Raw genomic sequence first — 21,498 nt, forward strand, 5'->3', positions numbered from 1 at the left:
AGAACTGCAAAAACTCAGGAAATCAACCAGGCGACTTCTAAATCGTGCTTGCAAAAGTAACAAGAACGAAGATTGGTTAAATTTCAGGAACTCACAACGTGAATATAAGAGGCTCGTGAGGTGCTCGAAACGAGACTCCTTTAGAGCGTACTGTGAGGAACTGGAAGGCGAAAGGGAGACTTCAAGGCTGTGCAGAGTCCTCAAGAGGGATGAGTCGGCCAAGTTGGATTCTCTTAGAAAACCCGACGGTACTTTCACGAGCTCCAGACTGGACTCAGTACAGACCCTCCTGGAAGTACACCACCCGGGAGAACGGGTGAGAGAAGTGGTAGGGGGAGAGTTGACGGTTCTTGCAACCCCTTCAACACGCAAGTGCTGCAAGGGGAACTGGAGCACTGCGAAAGCGGTTGTTACCCATGAAAAGGTGAGAGCTGCAATACTGTCCTTTGAAATCGGTATATTTGGAGGAGCGAAAACCGGTCAATTCTTTGTCGATCGTGTCTTTGATGCGTTGTACGATATTTTTAACTCTTATCTTATCTTAGAGAAAACATGCCTCTCCCATCACCGTGCTCAAGACCGGCGCTCTTTATGGAAATTTTAATAATCATCCCTTTTCACTCATTGAGAAACATCTCAAAATCCTATGACTTCCGTATTAGCAGAAGCGATACTCTGCAGAAACTGCAAGGGCGGGACGAAATATTTTCGCGGGGGCCCGTGAACTGCAGTGGCTTTGCTCCGCTTGAGTGTGTTAATGGCAGGGGATGATTTCCTGTTCCGTTTTGGGGACCAGTTGATATCAGTATGTTCGGCAGTTTCCTATATCCACTTAACTGGATGTTATATGACTAAGAATCGTGGTGAATTGGTCTTTCCAAATATCCACTTGTCGAAGGTTATCGTTAAGAAGACCGCGGTTTATTACTGGTAGAACTCGCATGTTATACATTTGAGAATTTTGGTGAAATGTTCCTTCCAACTCTTCAGCTGCTTACCGTCGTAAACAAGAAGTCTACCATTAAGGGCCATTGAAACACTTAGGTTCATCTGTAATGATGAAACCCCTCCAATAGCATATCTTATGTTGCATTGGCCTCCACTCGGGCGTGCCTGACAACTTACCCACCTCATTCGTTCGTTCGTTGCCTATCCGTCGAAATTGAACTCAAGACGAGACTGTGGAAGAAGCAGAAATCTACATATCTTACACTTTCATAGCAGCACGCAAGGTATTGTCGGAGCCTACCTTGTCCTGATATGGTGGGCGAAATAGTTGCTCATAGAAAGCATCTCCAGGAAGTTTCCATTGGTGCATTATACTATATAATACGGAGGTTTCTTAACCTGTATCGAAGTTTCACTGTCTCTAACTCTCAGCACCAGCCCGCCACCACTGGGCTTTTGTCAGAACACAAAAGCAGAATTTCGCAAGAGCGAACTGATACCTTCGAAATATCATACTTGATACTTTTAGTGAAAGCAGTTATTTTGGGGTTCTTCAATATTTATGTACTGCATGGTGCGCACTTTCCAGAAGCCAGTAGTTGTCCGTATTCGCCCGCAGCCTTACCTTTCCGAGAAGTAATTGATTCTTTGATCATAAGTTAACACCGCAATTTACAGGTCTATCCTCAGCCGATAGACCACTTTTAATTTCTATTAAAATTTTGCAGGTATATTTCCCATAAAAAATGACTTAAAACACAATGTTATAGTTTTTGTTCTAAAAGAACCCCTCCTTATATCCTAGGTGCCCTTCACTTTCCTTTTTCTGTTATAATCAGGGCCGTAGAGAGAATATTAGAGTGCGAGGTGAAAATTATGCGTGGAGCGGGGTCCGGGGTGAAAACTAAATGGTTCATGTGGTAATGATTATTCGGGCCTCTCTATTATTCCTCTCCTTTCTAGGGTCCTTGAAAAGCCATCATCCGCTATAATGTAAAATAAATTCTGAAAATTTCAAATCGAAACTTTGATTGTGATTTTAGAGTTATAGTCTTCGAAGTGTCCGTACCTCTTCTAGGGAGAAAGTGTCGACTTTCTCATAATCTCCTCCATTCTGTTTCGGTTTGGATGATCTTTACGGGCAAGTTGAAGGATTACAATATGGGACTGGAATCGCTGAATACACAGCTGTAAGTCCTTGCAATTATATTTTTTAAAAATTGGAAATCCAGTGCGTTATTCTCAGAAGAGTGTTTTTTAAGTTATGTGCAAGATATTTGAAAAAATACTGTTTTGATTCTGCTAGAATATTCTAGATAACTGTTGTATCTATTGTTGTTGTTTCAGATAAAAATGAAGGACGCTAAGTTGCACACCATCCTGATTGAAACGTCCTTTCTTTATCAAGGATGCATGCAGAATGCACTGCATGAAAAAGCGTAACACATTAAAATCTGAGCCGATCGAAAACAGCATGCCAGGTTTCTCTCGGAACCTTCATTGTTTATGAAATTAACACTTTGCGCAGGCTGATCATGAAGTAAAGTGAAGAAAGTATGTATATATGTACTATCCATTCATGCTTCAGCTGCTTTTCATAGGTTTTGAAATATTTTGCGAAGCAATTATTGAAACCTTAGATTACTTGCTTTCTCCAGAGTTAATCTCCCATAAGAATCTGAAGTCCAAAGTGGAGGCTGCCCAAGATGCGTTTTGGCATTCCGCACATTTATTCATGTAGCATTTGATGTTATAGAGGAACTCAACTATCTTGAAAAATGTCTATGATGTAGATCATAAAAACTCCATCCATAATACCATCAAATCAAAAGCGTTAGTCAATAGGATAGATATAATCTGGAGGAAAGTTTCCCCAGTTATTAAAGTTTTATAATTCCAAAGTGGAAACTATACTGAACAGCGATGGCTTCGACACCGATCCGTTTAATGTCGTTCACCGTCAGAAGCCTAGGAAGAATCAGGCTAGTGCAAAATGTGAGTGCCTCATAGGGATAGGTATAGGTCCACAAGTCTTAAAAGATGAATCTTCCTGCAGTCACAAGGTGTAATATTAACCTACTACCTAAATAAAATCAAGAAAAAGGTCCTAACGCGTCCTTAAAAAAAACAAAAGGACTGATAACACTCTCATCTTTGCAGAATCAGTTGATTATCATGCGACAATATTCACTTTCATTAGAGAGCAAGGGCTTAACACCACCACCCGAAACCTTCTAACTGTAAGGTTATTGCCAATGATTATCAGAAGTCCTCACCGGGAGAACCCCACGCTTCCAATCAAAACTTGATCCCAAACATTTCGTACCCACTTTTTAGCCATCACAAGAAATTAGTGAAATCGTGAAGGTGAAATATATTTTTTACTAGAGACCTTTCATAAGGTCAGGAGTTATGGATCAGTATAGTGCTGCAACTGCCAAAACTTCGGTCACTTTGTTCAAAATTACTCATTAGTGCTCAGATGTATAAAGTGCACAATGAGCCATTCGCATGGGAAATGTTCAAGGCTCACGATCCAATGCTGCAAACGTGGTCAAACTGGACATCTAGCTGATTTCCTTCCTCAGTACCTGATCAGCATAATGTGTGCCCCAAATATTTATATATATATTTACTAATTAAATTAACATTTTTAAATATTTGCTATACGGTTTCGATTGCAGGGCAGAGGCGATCTCATCAGACGCTGCCTCAGCGCCTCTACCCTGCGGATGCAGCGTGACCGAAAGCGGCAACAGGTGGCAATTGGCTCGTTACTCGTATATGCAATTCAAAACACGCCAAAACCAATCGCATTTGCTTGAACCTACAACTGGTTAGAGCTAATAAAAATGAATTTTGTTTTGGGATGAGCTCGGGGAATGATTAACATATCCCGTTTTAGGAATAAATTAACTGTCTTTATTTGTTTTGATTCTAGTAAAAAGCCTGGAGAAAATCGACAAAACTTAAAACTTGATGAAAAAAACATTGCCCACAACCTTATGGACAAAGAAATCGACAAGGCTATCATTTTCGCTAATGATACTATCAAGACTGCTACACGTAGAAATACTAAATTGATAAATTGACTTGACGCCAATAACGAACCTACTACAGCGTGTGCACTGGAGCTAGAAAAGACCTTTGACTTCGCATTAATAAACGGACTTACGTATAAATGAATTGACTATCCCTCAATAGACTTGCTATAAACTACTTCGAAGTTTGTCAGCGTGGCAAATGAATACTCCTCCCGGTTGTCAGTAACTTGGCGAGAACCGCAGGGTTTCATTTCAGGGACATCGCTTTATAATACCCGAGAGCGGCGGTGGTCAAAGGGTAGTATAGATCCCAGGGCGAAACGTGGATTGGCACCCACGATGGAACATAAAACCTGGGAAATGCCTGCTGAACCAACACCAACAGCTCTACTACCAGACCCTATCTCCACCTCCACGTGGTGAACGCTGGGAGCTCTTTCTTAACGAAAAGCTGCAGACGGAGAAGGATGAAGGCGAGTCTCCCGCGCCTAAAAACGGGACAAATTGTACCAACTGGTCCTCCAGGTTGGGGTTGGGGTTGGGTAGGGCTGACAACCCTATACGGAAAACAACTTGTTACAACAGGATGGACGGATTATACAACGAGGAACCCGGCAACGACAACGGAATAACGATTTGCGCACTTTCTTATAGAACGAGACGCTCCCTGCTACAGAGATGAAGCTGATAAGCAGCTAGCCGATACCCTGTCTCAATATAGGGCTAATGTAACAGCGTTACAGGAGATGCTTTGGACAGGGACCGGTTTCCTGGCGAAGAGCCACTACACCATATATTATAGTAGCCATCCAGTAAACCATGTGCTTGGAGTAGATTTCTTAGTCAGCCAAAAAATGAAACCTGCTGTTATCGGCTTTGAAAACATAAGTGAACGGCTATGCACTCTGCGCTTGCGAGGCAAGTTTAGAAATATAAGCCTCATAACGTTCACGCCCCTACAGCGGAGACTGCAGAGTCGGAGAAGGATACCTTCTACGAGGCAGTAGAAGGAACCCTCGAAGCCTGTCCCAGATATGATATTAAAATCATACTTGGGGATTTTAACAGCCAAGTAGGGAAGGAGCCCGTATTCAGGCGATACGTTGGCTCCCATAGTTTACACGGAAATACAAATGAAAACGGACTGCGGATTATTCAACTAGCAGGGTCATACGAAATGGTTGTTGGAAGTACCTGGTTTGCGCGGCAAAGCGGGTCCACAAACATACGTGGGCCTCTCCAGACGGGACCACTTTCAACCAAATTGACCACGTGTTCATCGAACGCCGCCACCTCTCAGCCTTGATGAATGTCAGAACATATAGGGGGGCCAATATAGACTCGGATCATTATCTCGTTGGCATGGTGCTCCGACCTCGAATAACAATACCACCTAGAATCCCCTCTGACAATCAGGTGAGAGTGAACACTGAAGCCATCCACAACACAGTCCTCCGCAACACCTATAAGAGGGAAATGGATGCTAACTGCAGTCAACAGAGGACCTGGAGATGAAGCATCAACAAATAATCTTCACAAGCCACCTGAAGAACGTTATCATTGATACGGTCACAAACATGCTTTGCCCCAGCCGCAGAAGGAGTTCGGAATGGCTGGTTTGACGATGAATGTAAGCTAGCAACGGAACGAAAGAATGCCGCATACCAAGTAATGTTGCATTCTCAAAGAACTGCGGGCACGCGCAGAGACTTATCACGAACTCCGTCGAGCGGAGAAGCAACTTCACAGACGGAAAAAGGAAGCCTGGGAGAACCAACAGGTCTGTGAACTAGAAAAGTACAGGGCGCAACCGCACCAGGCGCGCAAGTTTTACCAACAAGTCAGCAGGATGAAGCCATATACACCTCGATGCTCATCCTGCCGAGACAAAGAGGAAAATCTGATTTCCGACAGAATGGGCATATTGAAGCGATGGGTTGAGTACTTTGATGAGGTACTGAACAACCAGAACATCGGCGAGTTGGAGGTCCCGCCTGTCTGTCTTATACATAAAAAGGGAGATATCACACAGTGCAGCAATTATAGAGTTATCAAGTTGCTGAGTACCATCTATAAGATATTCTCCGCTATCTTGCTAAGCCGGATAGCTCCATACGCCCAGAACATCATTGGCCCATACCAAAGAGGCTTCACTCCAGGCAAATCAGCAACCGATCAGATTTTCTCTCTGCGGCAAGCAATGGAAAAACTGTTGGAATATGGACAACAGTTGCACCATCTGTTCATCGACTTTAAAGCCGCCTATGATAGCATAGCCAGGGTAAAACTGTACACGGCCCTGAGAGAATTCGGTATCCCGACGAAATTAATAAGACTGACTAGACTGACCCTGACGAATGTGCGAGGCCAGATAAAAGCAGCAGGATCACTCTCAAGACCATTCGACATCAACAACAGTCTACGAGAAGGGGATGCCCTATCATGCGTCCTCTTTAACCTGGCCCTCGGCAAAGTGATCCGTGATGCCGAGGTAAATGCAAGAGGTACAGTCCTCTTTAAGTCCACCCAATTACTGGCCTATGCTGACGATATCGACATCATGGGAAGAACGACCCGAGACGTACAAACTGTCTTCATCCAGATCGAGCAGGCGGCGCGAGATCTTGGGCTGCACATCAATGAAGGCAAGACAAAATATATGGTGGCAACATCAGCACTGAAGACGAATCAACCAACAATATCAAACCGCACTGGTCAAACAGGAAGAATAAGGATATGAGAATACAACTTTAAGACCGTTGACAATTTCTCCTATCTAGGGTCGAAAATCACAACCGATAACAGCTACGATGCAACGCACGGTTGTTGTCAGCCAACAGAGCCTATTTTAGCTCGAAACGTCTCAATAGGGTCAAAGCTCTTATTTGTAGAAGACTATGATCTTGCCAGTCCTCATGTATTCCTCGAAAACTTGGGTTCTTAGCAAGAAAAATTGCGAACTCTTGGTCGCGTTCGAGAGAAGAATCCTCCTGAAGAATTTTTGGCCCCCCACATGAGAATGGACGATTCCGTAGGCCTACACAATGACGAAATCTATGAGCGATACTATGACCGTCTGGTTGTGGATAAAATCCGGCCCAATAGGTTACGGTGGGCGGGTCACTTACTCCGTATGGATGAGGATGATCCCACCCTGGAAAGTTTATAAGGGCAATATCTATGGTAGAAAAAGAAGGCGAGGCAGACCCTGCCTAAGACGTAGGCCAGGACGCCAGGTAGCTTTTAGGGATATCGAATTGGTGGACCTCGGCGCAAAACCGGGATGTCTGGAGTTCTGTACACATCAGAGACGCTAAATAAGAAAAAGGCATAATCTTCGCCAAATCTTATGTCAAACACTATTCGCAAAAGGGCTAACCACCTGAAGCTTAGCATGGAGGGCACAAAAGTGAGCAGCACGAACAATGGAATACTTAGGAATTAAATTTCATGGATTTCTAAAATTCAATCTACATCTTGAGTTCATTATTAGCCAAGCACGGGTTGCAGTTGGTAGCATATACTCTATTCTTCGCGGAAGAGTAGGTCTATGCACCAAAACGAAGCTCACTCTTTATAAAGTTCTCATAAGGCCCATTTTTCGTTACAGAGCCCCTAGATGCATCATTTGCTCAACGAGAGGTATGGTAAAATGTGAGACGCTCGAACGCGGAATTTCACGTCTCCATACCGATTTGGCCTGTAATGGGCACAGTTAGATACTAGACAGCTACCTCACTCCCCTTTGCCCCTCAAGGGGGGAAATCAGTGCGAGTACACACGATTTCAAATTGTTTTGCCCTTGAGCATGAGCGAGATGTACCGAAAACCCGATCAGCTGTGTTTGACATACCGCCCGGACTTGCCAATGTTTTGGTGAGATTGGCAAGTTTTTGCTTATGTATAAGTGAATACGTGAAACAACTTTTTGCTACATGGGTGAGCACGCCGTAGTACCAGAATAGCAAAAGCTCACCGATCTCTCTCTTACCAATACGATTTGGCGAAGATTATGCCTTTTCCTTGTTTAGCGTCTCTGATGTGTACAGATAAGCTTCGTCAAGCACATTTGCAAGTGGGGTCATTTTTGTAAGGGTACTGCCTATAGTAGATCTACTGTGGTAATGGGGTCACAGAGAAGTGCGGGCGCAACACGGGAGCATACCGGCGAGCAGGAGATTTTTCGCTCTTCGCTGCTCCCAAAAAGACATGAATTTCGTGTAAAACTAACATTGAAAGACGGTTGCTAAGGACGTCATTTTTGAAGCGAATAATTTTTCGACCTTCAAGAAACGCATAATTAGTAGTAAAGAGATGTGGGTCTACGAGTTTAACGTGGAGACAAGTTGACAATCGCCCGAGTGGCGCTTCAAAGTCGAACCGAAGCCGCAAACGGCAATGCCTTTGGCTGAAACGTTGGCACAAGGCACAGGGTGCTGCATATTATGAACTTGATTTGACAATATAATGGAGTGGGATGTATTTTGTCAGATTTTTGGATTGGATAGGTTCTTAGAAATTTATGATGCAGTTAGGGAAACTTAGAAAAGCCCTGATTGCCTCTCGCTGCATGTAAACGATACACAGGGCACATATTCCCGCCAAATTTTCCGACACCAGGTTCAGCCGCCTTCAAGTTAATGCTAACAAAGAGTCAGACATACTGGCAAGCAGACGTTGAACCGATTTTAACATGGCTTGAGACAAAAATTGACTCCCAATTATGTTCATATGCACGTATCGTAAAGACACAGCTTCAATTTGGTGCTAATTATCGACGCAAAGTACAAACTTGAAATTGCACAGGATAGGCGTTAGTGTAGGCGCTTGAAAGTTCGATTCAACACAACATCAAATCACATCAATCTATTATCGATTTCAGGTGCAAGGCTGCAGCAAGCAAATCAAAGGGGAACCGTGACACGTTAGGAAAAGTTGGTTGGCCTGCTCTGCAATTTGAAAGGGAATGGGAAAACCGTGGGGACTGGTTTTCTCCTGTTTTCTTTTAAAATGATTTCACTGGTGTAAAAAAGGGGGGAATCAAATGCAATAATGACGAAATTTTTCCAACTTTTCCCGAGGAAACATAAAAGATTCGAAATTGCAGCATATCCTTATTCTTGTGTTTGCATATAAATTGAAATAAATTTATTCGTTTTGAATGTGAGTTCCAATGCCGCAGGCAAGGAGCGTCGTCACAAAGCCAAATATCAGCAGTTCAATACAGCGGAAAATTCGTATGCCGTACTACCGTTCCTTTACTTCGGAAAAGATGGCTTCATTTCCATTTTTTGGGTATATAAGTTGGAGCAAGTATCAAATGTCGTGAGTTGACAAATCATTTTTATTGACTAAACATCAAAGTTGAGGCGACGATTTACTTTTTAGTCATTGTAAACATTTTTCAAGGAATACTCAATGGCTTGAATTGCTCACTCTAATATGATTGCAGTAGACAGCGGTTGTAAATTCATATTTAGTCCTTCTAATTTGATTGTTTATCTTAAGAAACCAACTTTGCGAGTTGTACATGATAAAAGCGCAATGGATTCATTAAAATAAAGTAATCTGTTCCCGATTGTACTTACTTGCACTCTCACTTCTGGTAAGTTGACTTTCATTGCGAGCTCCTCCCGCGAGTAAACATCAGGATAGTGTGATTTCTCGAACGCTCGTTCCAGCTCATGAAGTTGGTACGTTGTAAATGTGGTTCGATTCCGTCGGTGCTTTTTCTTAGAGCAGTTATCATCTTGAGCTAAAAATATACAGAACATAAAATGTTTCGTTAAATGAGGTCACTTCTTCTGAGCACTGAATCTAATCTACAAAACTCTTGGATTCAACAAAGACTGTTTCATCCACATATTTTACTGTCCTTCCTATATTTTCCTTCGAAACACCATCGAACTTTTTGGGTTAGATAATGTGCAGTAATTCTTACTAAATACTGTATAGAGGCGAATTACATTATGAAACAATTCGGAAACCGGAAAGTATGAAAGGTAAGTAAATTAACATGGAAAAGACAATTTTGAGCTCCTGGAACTTTATTAGTGATAGTATGATTTTCATCAAGCTTGGGGATCTTATGCTTCATACTTTAGTTTATATTAATACAAATAAATCTAGATAAACTTAAGGCAGGTCTCCATTAAATTTTCAAAAAACATAGTAATGTACTATTATTAACTTAATTTGAGTAGATATTCATATGGTGAGTATTTTGAGGTCTGGACATTGCATAGAGCAGATTTTTTGCAGATTTTACGGTTGGGTAGTTTCTGAGAATGGGTTTCACTTCTCGCATATCCAACAAATGTCAAAACTAAGACTGGATTCGAAAAGTACTAATCTCTTTTGCATCTAGTCATGGAATTTCTCCGGGATAAGGTATTATGTAACGATTCAGGCGATGAACCTAAGACGTATAGAATAACCTGCGGAGTTCCACAAGGATCAGTCCTCGGTCCTCCCCTGTAGATAATAATGTATGATGGAACTTTGAAGTTGTACCCATCCAAAGGGGTGATAATAATAAACCTGGTCTGACGCTCGAAGACCATAAAATCGTATTAGTTTTGATCACTATGGGAAGGAAACAAACATAGATAAAGATCGGGATTGGTGAACACATAATACATCCGCAGCCAACGCTTAAATACCTATGGGCCATGATTGACCAAAAACTGAAATTCAATCCCCATCTTGAGATATCATCAATAAAAATTTCCGGAATCGCTAAATTGTTGGCACAAGAATGTTACCGAAGATAAGCGGCCCTAGGCAAAGCCGTCGGCTTCTTATCTCGAGAGTTGTCAGTTCCATCTTCTTTTATGCAGCTCCAGTCTGGACATCGTCATTAAAGTTAGAAGCAAATAGTAATGCGCTTACCGTACAACATTATACGAAGTAGCTTGTGTGATAGTAGGTATGGTCCCCATCGACACCTTGGCGAATGAGGGTCGACGCCTTTTAGATCCATCATATCCAATCGGCGAGTCCTACACCTGTCGCCGGCAACTATTATAGTACGAAGCGAATCTATTTTTAAATTGGGAAAAAAGATGGGATGATTCCTGTAAAGGACACTTGGCAGACAGGATGTGTGACAGATGTGTGAAAATGGATAAAACGAAGGTACGGTGAGGTAGTTACGACCTAATCCAATTCCTACGCGGATACGGAGGGTACTGTGCATTACTTTTATCGCTCGGGCGTGACGACTCCCTGTAGTTAACCGACATGAGTGAAGATTCCAGAGGATGCGGAGCACTGCAACTGCAACTGGCCGAGGTTGGCCACACACAGAACGGAGGCGAAAATTGACGACGGGGCGCAATTGACACCCGGTAATATCGTCAATCATGTACTAGCCTCTGAAACATCTTGAAAGGGCGGTGAAAAAATTAATGAGGGTGATCTACAATCTGTTGAGGAAGGAGGAGCATCGAAAAACATCAGCAAATAACGACAAAAGCCGCAGTTCAGAACTGATCCTATCCCAATATAATACCGAAATGGCAGTCCCGCGGGGTACGCCTATGAATAATGTATTTTTAGAAAGCCTGATTTTTTGTGTAAAACAGCCTTGATATAGTCGGCTTACTGTCGGTTTGTTGCAGGTTTTATACCGATCGATATGATTGAAACAAAAATTGGTAAAGATCAAGGGCTTGATTTGTACTTTTTAAGGTTTTGTGTGAAACACAACCTTGTTAGAATCGAGTCGGTGTCTGTCTGTTCGTCCGTCTGTCTGTGACACCCGATTCATTCGGAAATGGCTGGACCGATTATCACGATAATTGGTGAGAGTATGTGATCTGCTGTTCCCTTTACATGCAGCAAGCGGCCCCATTTTGTGTTAGGTTTAAGGGGGGCTCCCCATACACGTGAATGGAGAGTGCAAAATTTTTTTCACAGAATGTGACCATGTGTGTTATCAAACGAAAGGTCTCAATTAGTACTTTTCGAAACTGGTTCCATATTTGATATCGGGTGAAACATGTTTGAGCGAGGGCTCAAAATATGACCATCAAAAAGTGTAAATTGTCTCGTTCTCAGAACCTATCCAACCGAAAAATTTGAAAGCAGTGATGCATCACTACGAAATTTAGGCCTCAATATACATCCGGTTCCGATATCTACACAAATAAAGTTAATAATAGTATATTTCCACATTTTAGAAATTTACCCGACAATCCTCCTTATGTCTATTCCAGAAGTACAAAATTGCGCGTAAAGGATAACATAATGCAAAATTTGGTCTAGTTTGAAGAAAATCCAACTATTATTAACAAACTTATAGGGAGTGAAGCTCTGCCATTTTTTGTGAATTTCGTGCATTCTACAAGGTGTATGACGTCATCATCACATATCAATTCATCAGTACCACAACGAAATGAGTTCTTCTGAACAGGGTCTCAAAGAATTATTTTGCTTTAGTTTTTTAGTCATTTGTATATGAATATCAATTACTCTAAACAGACATGGGTGTCTGTAGGTATATAGTATATGCATGCTAATGAAGGTTGCGGGTAGTGTCTAATTCAGATAGATTTATTTGTACATTAAAACAACCGTATTTAATATACGTGCTATATATGTACATATGTATGCTTTTGCGCACGAAGTAAATATGTAGCTAATCTATGGCTGTGATATGTAGCTATGTCTTGTAGTTTGTAAAAATATGAAGGATTTTGTTGGATTTGTAGCTATATATGGACAGACAAATGTGCGTTGAACTTTCTTACATTAGATGAACAGAAAACCGTTATACCCGAAGCGCGAGCTTCCGGCATTCCGACTTGTTTAATATTGGTTCCAATGATGATCAATTGAATGCGCCTATTTCAATGGGATCGATCGTCAAAAGTTCTAATTTATTTAGTTGGAGTCTAAGACCTTGTTACATGAGGTGACCCATTTTTAAGCAGTTGTGCTAGAACGGTTCTGTTACTAAATGGTAGGAAAACCTTATCTGCATAAAGCAGTGTATAAGGCACCGGACTCTGGAAGTCCCACCGATAGAGACACGAAGCTGTTTTATATGACTGTTACACTTCGAACTTTACTCTTCAGATTGTGGTAGTGCAATTTAACCCAGTGGAAATAGTGCGCGGCAGAGCATGTGCATCAATTAGCTTACTCAGCCACAATTTTGGGTTCCAGCTCTTCGCTTTCCAGAGCTCAGTTGCGATATCGTCAGGTGCTGTTACTCTCTCCGATTTTATTCGTTTGATTGCTTCCGCGACTTCAGCTGTGCTGGCACGTCAAATTGCTCCAAATATTGGCAGTGCTTGTGGACGTGGAGGGTGAAATCCTTCCGTTGAAATCTGCTCAAAATATGCACGACTTCTGTCCTTTTTGCCATTAATGCACCAGAAGTTTTCGATATCCCGTGTACATTGGTGTCGGATTTTGACAAGTCGATACAAATATTTCTCGCCTGTCCCGAGTGTACAATTTATCGTAAAGATCACTTTCTCAGTTTCCCGGTTAATATTCCTATAAATTTGCCAATTGATCAAGGTGGCAAGTATGGATTGATTGGACGATAGCAATCAGCGACTGTCAGTCACCTTGATAAGATGTCCGGAGACTTATGAAGATATAACTAATTTGCGTTTTACTGTACCCACAATAAAATGTAGGAATATGAGGCAATCCCTTGATAAACCATGTATCGACAAGTACAAAGTCGTGAGTGTTCGCCAAATCCACTATATGCTGGTCACCCCGAATTCATGACCTCATTGTACATGGTCGTTAAGATCGCCCGCAATGACGATATAGTTATCAGCAGGCACTTTTATAATTATTTTTATATACAAAATATTATACACATATACAAAGGCCTTTTAGAACTTTCATGATGACGACTTTAGTATAGGAAGAGCCCTATTTGCAGAAAGGGGTAGAGATGAGTAGGTGATGTATGTAATATCATAAAAGTCGTATAGCGTTAGCCTTAGTTTAATATCATATTACCGTCACCCGGCGCAATCAAAACATCACCTAACATTACCGCATTGCCTAACATCACCACATTACCAAAGTGATCGTGATATTATTTCTGGGACAGGTGCGTGTGTATGTGTTTGAGGTGGGACCTTAGTGGTCTATTGTACTTGATTCCCCCGTCTAACTGAATATCCGGTTCGTCTGCAATAGTCAGACTAAATTCTAAGTAACGGTGATCTAAGAGTGAGACTTCATCTAGCACTTCGCCAGTTTCTAATCAACTCTAACAACTTTGAAGTGCATATTGTTAGGTCAAATACTTCAATTCTTCTGGGCCCCACGAACGTAGGGGCGCTTTCGCGGTCATCAGACCAGCTGAAGTGATAAAATCAAACAGCTTCTTTCCTCTAGGATTGCATTTGCTATTGCCCCAACAAATATGCTGAGCGTTCGCACCACAACCTATTAAAAGTTCAAGGCTGCTTGATTCTGCATATACTACCAGATCCTTTTGCTCTTGCGTCGGCGGAGGGCACAAAAAATCATAGGGTAACTAAGCAGAGGCAACTATGACGTTTCTCCTCTTACAATTTAACTGGTATTGTAAGTTGACCGCAACAAGGTGCTGGGAACAGAATTGTGTTAGCATGGTTGTCTCTAAAAATTTTGATATCAGAACGCAGGCCCTCGGCCTCGAGTATCTTCCATCAAAGAACATCCTCCCCTTGACTGATCCAAAACCACAGATTCTGTTAAAACGAACCCATGGTTATTGAACCAGAAATATACAAGCTTTGTCGCCAGCAGCTAGGAACAAGCTTTGGCATGCTGCAGCTTGATTTGACTCTTATGTTTGTAGCCATAAGTGCGCCGCTAACTGAAAAGTCTAATGCGTTCAGTGTGGATTTCACCAGGGTTACCAGCTTGTCCTCACCTTCCGCCTAAAGTTCCGCTTTCTTGCGTCCGATTCTCGTCCATGTCATCATTCCCGAGAAACTTTGCCTTCTTCCGCAGTGCTTTCTGTTCTCGTCAGCTAGAAGCCCTTCCAGGTTTACGGGGTCCGGGCTGCATGGATCTGTTTTCACGTATCGGCATTAGACCAGTTGCATCCATATTACCAGCATCGGGGTAATATTTTGGTAATGAAAGGTGATGTTTGCGATATTACTTTGTGATATCATTTGAAATAGATTTGTTAACTGCCGTTCTCTGAAAATTCTCTATGCAAGAAAACACAAAACCTGTTATTTACTAAATCTGTCTGAGAAGATTAATAGTAAGTTACAAAATATTACATACTATTTCTCACCAACCCTTTTACTATTATGTTCAGAATAGCACTTGAGGCCATAAGCAAAATTTTAAAAAAGGTGCCATTACCCAATAATGTGGGAAGTCCGGCGGTTCAGTTTTTGAAGGTTTTGTAGATTTCTGATGTGAAAATGTATGGGCGCACTTTCATAAGAAGACAATCTATAATGTCTTATGGAGTCGTAAATATAGGTGATATAAGCAACTATGACCCGTCATCAAATTATATATATTATTGTCAATATTTCTCAAAAATGTTATACCTACTCGGAGAATGAACTATTTAATTTATAATATAAAGTGATACACTATCATTACCTTTATTTGAGCGTATATCGAAAGAGAATAGTTGTTCAAATGGAACGATAAAAGAAATATTATGCCTCGAAAAAAAGGCTATAGCGCACACCTAAATTGAATAAGGGTTTTTTTTTGCAAGAATACGTGTAGTATTTGAGTCACAGAAATACCAATTTGCCACAATTGCTATTGCTCTGACCTGTAAAGCGGCACATTACCATTTCGGAAAAAACGCATTGGAAGTTGTGTTCTGTAAATTCAATGGTGTGATTCCAAAAACTGCAATATAGAACGTGTACGCCGGAAAAATGACTAAACTATTACTGCCCTCAGCATAGTATTGGCGTTTCCATCTCTGAGAATTTCGGCAATAACATTTAGTTTTCATTTTTTTATTCTGTAAGCATCCTCGATACGTCGATACCTTCTGATAACTAGTCGACGCAAAGATGTAAAATGGTCAAACCAGCTATATCGACATAACAAGTGACGGTCTATGCAACTTTCGGAGTTGGTAAGTCATTCATTAAATGTGATATTTAGCTTTACAACGACGATGTTCAGATCACTATCCGCGGCAAGCGATCCCTGTTACTCAAGTAGTCCACTACAAAGGCCTTTATAGTAAACTTGATAGTCCATGTCGACTGTCAAAAGCACCTAGAAGCGGCGTTCGGCGTGCGCCATACAAGATCATATGGCATGCATTGCGGTTACGTATAGGGGCGGAGGAACTTGTGTGTGAGGTACATTAAAACCTTTTCGTGTCCCAATCGGTGTTCGCCTACATGTAGATGATGTTTTACAAGTGTCTCACAACAAAACTGATCTTGAGTAACTGGTACAAAAATAGAATGATCGCCTCATACAAAACCGTCTACAGCTGAATTTGAACACAAATGAAGTTGTTGAGAGTTGGTCTCAATGACATTGACTTTATCACTGTCAGTAATAGTGGCCTGTTCAGAATTTAGTCCAGCAACGTGGATCAAGTGACGCCTCGCAAATAGAATTCCTCGTGATTGACCTCCTCAAATCGAAAATCAACTGTAGCTTTCTTCGCCCTGTTGTTCACTATCCGAGTGTTGGCCAGCCACTAAAGGTATCCCACGTAGCTCCGTGGTAATGGAGAGAACGCTGGGATTACAATCGAAGTGAAGATATTCTCAACATTTGGGGTCGCATGGTTTCGGTTACACAAGTTAAAGTGCCTGACCGCCATTAGTACTCGCCAAAGGCCGGTGACTGATCCTTGTCCATGCCTGGACAAAGTCGACTCCCAGTGGTAGCCATGGATTACCATTAAGCAACCGTCGTGCGGTAAACAAACGTGAGGCCGCTGAGCTTGCCAAGATGTACAAATTACACCCGCCCATATGCAATGGAATAAAACAATGGAGTATATACCCCAGAGGGCAGACCAATTGTACTGGAAAATCCACCCTCTCAGGAGGTCGGTTCTACGTATTCTGGGGAGGACTTTTATTACATTTGATCGACCTTTTTAATAGGAATTCGAGGGTTACAAGATCACCACCATCGACCAAAAACGTAACCCAACTAACAAAGAAAAAATATTATTAACAATAAAGGAAGGAGACCCTAACTCTACAAAACCAACTAGTAATGTAGCGAAAACACCTCAGGAAATGTAAAATGAGCAACTGCGCGAAAAGCTCAACAAGCTAGAGAAACTTACATTACAGCTTAGTTTGCAAATTGTGTTTTGAAGATGACTACAGAGCCCCCTCGAAGAAGCTGAATATGGAAAAAATCCACACATCGAAGGCACGGGAATACAAAAGCAACAAGTCTCTCAAGGTTATGACTCGAGAACTCCATCCAAAGTGTCAAAAGATGACATTGTAAAAGACTTTAAGGAAAAGGGTTTTAAGATCCAGTTTGTGAATATATTGAGAAAAGAAAAAATTCTAATAAAAAGCGGGAATCTATAATTAGTAAACGAGAAGTCCCACTGTTTATGCTTATGTTCGACTATAGTGAAGGTCAAACAAAATTCACAACTTAACAGTTGTCTCTAATATGAAGGTCAAAATAGAAGCACTGAGAAAAGTCAACGACCTAATTCCCCAGTGCAAACGGTGACAACGTTTACAATTACACTCAAAGGTATGGTAATCGAAATCCATACTGTGTGAAATGTGCTAAGTGACCATGAATCATTCAAAATGTCCAAACAGCAGAGCTTGCTCGGGGAAAACGGGCAAATTGTAAGGGTCAACACTCAGCCAATTACAGAGGTTTTGAAGTACCAAAAGAATTATAGAAGCTAAGATGTAAAGGACCGCTAACGCCAAAGTTGTTGGCTGCTCTGGAAAAATCGACAAACTGAGCCACGAAAAATGAACCCAAGCGCTTTTTATAAATTCCGAGAAAATACAATACTCGCAGGTGGTAAGGCAATGTCCACTAACCAACAAAATTGACGGTGGTAATCAAATACTGAAAACTATTTTAGATAGGCTTCACATTTTAAATAAAAGACTTGACGAATAACAAACAGTAAACAAACAAATTTTTGACGAAACTTAAGCAATATAACGTAAGGAGACAAAAATGTAATAAGAAAACCAAATGGCAAATGTCCTGAAAAGCGGAACGTCGGAATGCAAATATACGACAACAACACTTACAAGAGTTGGAAGTCCTTTCTTAATACTGAAAGGATAAACATATGGGCACATACTCAATACATACCAGTCGACAATCCAGAGGGGGAACCACAATCTTCGTAAAAGAGGATATCAGACACGACGAAGAACAGAAAATTGAAGATACCAAAAATTTAACTTGTGACTATTGATGTACAACTATCTAACATAGTTGTAAAGATCTCCTTAATATACTGCCTGCCCCGATCCGGTGTTAAAACAAGTCGGAATACCGGAAGCTCGCGCTACGGGTGTAAGGGTTTTGTGTTCATCTTACGTAAGAAACTTCAACGCACATTTTTCTGTCCGTATACAGCTACAAATCCAACATAATCCTTCATATTTTTCCAAACTACAAGTCAGCACGTACATATTACAGACATAGATATTATATATAATAATAATAATAATAATCGTTGGCACAACAATCCAAATTGGATCAGGGCCTTGACGTGTGTTAGGGTACTTGCATTCAAGACCGTAACGGTACACTACAGAATAGCCTGCAGGAGGCACGGTGGTCAGCATTACGCTCGCCCGAGATTATTACCCTGATTTGGCTCAGCTACTCATTCACAGCCGACTCGACTGGTATCCGACGTCAAATCACGATACAAATCCGATTGCCGCCAGCGGGCTTTGAGCACCGCGACCTTCCGTACGACAGCCTTGTGCTCTAACCACTCAGCTATCCGGACACTAGATATTATACTCACCCTAAACAAACAAACTGCCTATTTACTGTACATATATAAACCAAACTGGCGTTCCGACAAATCATTGCTGGCTTCGACGATGGGCAGGAGTCTGTTGTAGATGACTCTCTCCATCATCTTCCCCATTGTATCCAACAGGCAGATAGGACGATACGACGCTGGGTTTGTAGGTTGCTTGCCAGGCTTCGGAAACAACACCAACTTTTGCTTTTTCCACTGGGCAGGGAATATTCCTTCTTTTAGGCACGCCTCGAAGGTGTTGGCGAAAAGGTCGGGCCTAGTCTTCACTGCCAGTTTCAAAGCTCGGTTGGGGATGCCATCCAAACCTGGGGCCTTGTTATCACCGAACCTACCACATATTTCCCGCAGCTCCTCCACAGTTACAGGCGGTATTATGCCGTCATTTGGCTGGACAAAAACTTGCCTTCCCCTATTTTCGTGGTGAGGGAACAGAGTGGTAACAATCTGTTTCAGGAGGCGCGGATAGGTCACCTGGGGTGATTTCCGCAGCCTTTTCATCACCACTCTGTAAGCCTCGCCCCAAGGGTTTATGTCGGCATGGTCGCACAGTTGTTTGAAGCAGTTCTTTTTGCTCCTCCGAATGGCTTCCTTTAGGCGGCCACGCAATTGCTTGTGTGCCTCCTCTCGACCGTCGCCATCGGGCTTTCCCCTGAGCCTCTGGCAAAGCCTCCTTGCCCGAAAACATGCGGCTCGCAAACTTGCGATTTCATTGATCCACCAGTAGTTGGGTTGCCTACTGGGGAGCAATCGCCTTCTGAGCATAGTAGCATCGCATGCTTCCGTCACCCATCGAGTGATCTGGGTGGCTTTCTCTCCAGCCGTAACATTCAGGGATATGTCGGATTTGAGCACCGCGGAGAACGTGTCCCCCTCGAACGCTTTCACTGTCCAGCCAAGCATACCACCCGGCATTTTGCGAAAACTCTTTCTCGAGCTCGATCCGCCCTTGATCTCTATGCAAATTGCCTGGTGGTCGCTGTGAGTATAGTCCTCACTGACATGCCAAGCGATTCTACTGGCTAAAGTGGCACTCACGTATGTCAGGTCCACTATAGACCCCAGGCCCCTTCCCCGGAAAGTGTACGAAGACCCAACATTCGCCAGTACCACGTCCAGCTCCGCGAATGCTTCGAGGAGAACACGTCCCCTCACATTAGTTATCCGGCTGCCCCATTCAAGAGCCCACGCATTGAAATCGCCTCCTATTATGATCGGCCAACGTCCTCTTGCATCCAAAACAAGAGCAGCAAGCATCCGCTCATACTCGACGAGTGTAGCGCTGGGTGGAGCATGGCAGGTGTAGATGTGGATGCCCTTCACCTTTGCTCTGATGAAGCCCTCCTCCGGGTGCTCCATTATTTCTTGGAAGGCTTGTCCTCCACAAGTCCACAACGCTGCTTGGCCCGTTTGGTCTTTGACCCAAACGCTACCACCGCGGTTTCGGTATGGTTCACTTAGTATGGCCACATCGATGTTTTTCTCGAGGATGGTTTGCGCGAGTAGATCCTGCGCCGCCTCGCAGTGGTTGAGGTTTATTTGTATTAACCTCATCTGCGATTTGTGCTAAGGGCTCTCCTGTATTCCGAGCACCTGCTGCTGCCTGCAATGTGCCGATGGTCCACACCCTCCTTTCCTTTGCACAGTAGACAATTTGGGTCAGCTCCGCAGTCCTTGCTGATGTGGCCTTCCACTCCGCATCTCCTGCATTGCTTTGACCTATCATTTGGGTTAGTGCATGACTTCGCAATGTGACCAAAGCCAAGGCATCTAAAGCACCGTTTTAACGCCACCTGTTCCCTAAGGCGACACATTACCCAGCCTATTCTCACTCTCCCTGCTGCTAACAGTTTGAGTGCGTTCTCCACTGGTAGGCTGATGATGGCGGTTTGTGTTCCACCATAGGCTTTCCTTAGCGTTTTCACCACTGACTCTTGTAGTCCGGCAAGATCGAACTGTTTCTCCAACGCTTCGCGAACCTCTTCCTTCGTCGTGATTTCATCTATATCTTTGCAGATTATAGTGATCTCCGGCCTGCTAGCTCTTATGTCGGCTTCCTGTCCTAAAGTCTTCCCGATTTGGCTCAAGAATTTGTCCGCGGTTACATCCTTGGATTTCTTAAGTTCCAACATAAGATCTCCCTTCTGGGACCGTCTAATGCGGCTGACGTTGTCTCCCAAATTGGTGAGTTCGGGGTCTGCCTTCACTTTCCTGAGAATGTCGGCGTATGACCCTTCGCCCCGTTTGGAAATGAAGATCACCTCCGGTCTAATCTTCCTCCGATAACTTTTTTTCCGCGGTTCTACCTTCCTCCAAGCTTCCGCATCCGCCTTTGAAGGTTCGATCCCTTTTCTCGAGGTAGCCACTGCAGTATTTTCCCTGGTAGCTTCAGACGTACTTTTCATGAACTCCGCCTTTTTGGGAGTTGAGTCCTTTTTTCTTTTCGGGGTTTGCTGGCCTGTTGAGTCATTCAGCTTCTCGCGCAGCCTCTTCCCCGGTTTCTCCCCTTTTGTGTTTTGAACCGGC

General features: G+C 42.7%; 1 protein-coding gene across 1 annotated transcript in view; it reads right to left on the reverse strand.

Moving 5' to 3' along the window:
• The window catches only part of LOC119661059 (retinal homeobox protein Rx), a 131,725-nt gene that overhangs the window by 63,889 nt on the left and 46,338 nt on the right, over positions 1-21,498 (reverse strand). Inside the window, exon 4 of the mRNA XM_038070260.1 lies at positions 9,581-9,747. Within this exon, the coding sequence (XP_037926188.1) occupies positions 9,581-9,747 (167 nt within the window). The remainder of the gene's footprint in view (positions 1-9,580; positions 9,748-21,498) is intronic.

This window comes from Hermetia illucens, chromosome 1 (assembly GCF_905115235.1).
Source record: "Hermetia illucens chromosome 1, iHerIll2.2.curated.20191125, whole genome shotgun sequence".
In the NCBI taxonomy this organism is placed as follows: Eukaryota; Metazoa; Arthropoda; class Insecta; order Diptera; family Stratiomyidae; genus Hermetia; species Hermetia illucens.